Raw genomic sequence first — 1,365 nt, 5'->3', positions numbered from 1 at the left:
TGTTCTGTAGTCCTTTCTATCGAATGTATTCCTGAATGTGTTTAAATTGTCTTTAGATATCTTGGATTACATGTTCTCGTTGCCGATTGTTTTCTCCTGGGTGTATCATTTTCTTTGTAAATGTATCATCCAGCAGAAAGAACACTCTGGCATAAACAAGAAAACTTGGATAATGCAGGCATTACGGACATAGATTCAAAACACAAGGATCCACTGATGTGCAGCCTGTATGCCCCTGATATATATAGGAATTTACACGCAACAGAGGTTTGTAAGGCTGTATACTTACTATATGTTCTTTCTATCTCTCGTAGTTCTAATGCCTAAATTTATCCACTCAGCACTCAGCACCCAGCACCTTGCTACATGATAATCTCAAAAGCATTGGAAGCTTTTGCTTTTTGTCAGTTCCATCCATGTCATGTTATCAAATTCACTTCAGTATGGATTATTTCCACACTGTGGATTCCTTTGCAAATTTAAATTTTATTATCACATTGAGATGAGTTCAAAACCTTAATCGTTTCTCTAGAACAATCGAATGAACTTATGTTTTCTACAGAAATGCCTTTCGTTTCATGTTTAACTCAGGTGAATTTTCTTCTCTCTTAGCTTGACAGGAGGCCTTCTGGCGATTATATGGAGAAGCTGCAGCGAGACATCAACCCGGGCATGCGGGGAATACTGATTGATTGGCTTGTGGAGGTTAGTGCGTACAGAGTCAGATTTGGACGCATGAGACTATACTGTACATTCCTTGTTGAAATACAAAGATACCTCAGAACTGTTTGGAATTCATGTTTCTCTTTTCTAGGACATTAAGTAAATAGTATTAATAGTCTTCATTACTTCAAAATGCAACTTTTTCCTCATGTTCTCAAGAAATCATCCTTTTTTTTGTTTTTTTTCCCTCACTTGTAAATATATAGAAAATCAAGTAGGCGTTGCACTCTCCAATTCTACCTTTTTGACCTCGTTTGAGCACTGCACTGTTGTCTTCAGTTTTTATTATAAAATCAAAATTTCAAACACGTGACATCCAAGAATCTTAATCTTTTAAGAAGAGCTGGATATCTTGGTTACCTAGTGTTGGAAAAAATGGTTTAATGGGTCAACTTTGAGCCCAAATTTCAGTGGGACCCACCTTTTAAATAATGCGGGACCTAGCATATTCACGTTCTACTCCGCGAGATGATTAACGTGATATATTTATTTATCGAAAACCATTTAAAATTGAATGAAATATTAAGCGTTAAAGTAACCCACATAAACTAAGGATTATGGAAGAATTTGATTTTTCAAACACTTATCCCACATAGGAAAGTTAGGAAACTTTGGTGTGGTTTATAAGGTGGAAGTTTGGAA

The 1,365-nt window shown here is 36.0% G+C and overlaps 1 protein-coding gene across 1 annotated transcript; it reads left to right on the top strand.

The window, feature by feature from the left end:
• Nucleotides 1-21: 21 nt before the first annotated feature.
• On the top strand, nt 22-1,126 carry LOC111382126 (cyclin-A2-4-like). Its single transcript, XM_023005998.1, has 2 exons — nt 22-267; nt 613-1,126. Exons 1-2 carry the CDS (start codon nt 121-123, stop codon nt 820-822), a joined length of 357 nt encoding a protein of 118 aa, XP_022861766.1. The 5' UTR covers nt 22-120; the 3' UTR covers nt 823-1,126.
• The last annotated feature ends 239 nt before the right edge of the window (nt 1,127-1,365 follow it).

Source organism: Olea europaea, unplaced genomic scaffold (assembly GCF_002742605.1).
Source record: "Olea europaea var. sylvestris unplaced genomic scaffold, O_europaea_v1 scaffold24392, whole genome shotgun sequence".
In the NCBI taxonomy this organism is placed as follows: domain Eukaryota; kingdom Viridiplantae; phylum Streptophyta; class Magnoliopsida; order Lamiales; family Oleaceae; genus Olea; species Olea europaea.
The sequence above is the reverse complement of the archived record's forward strand: the minus strand, read 5'-3'. Positions and strand labels throughout refer to the sequence as shown.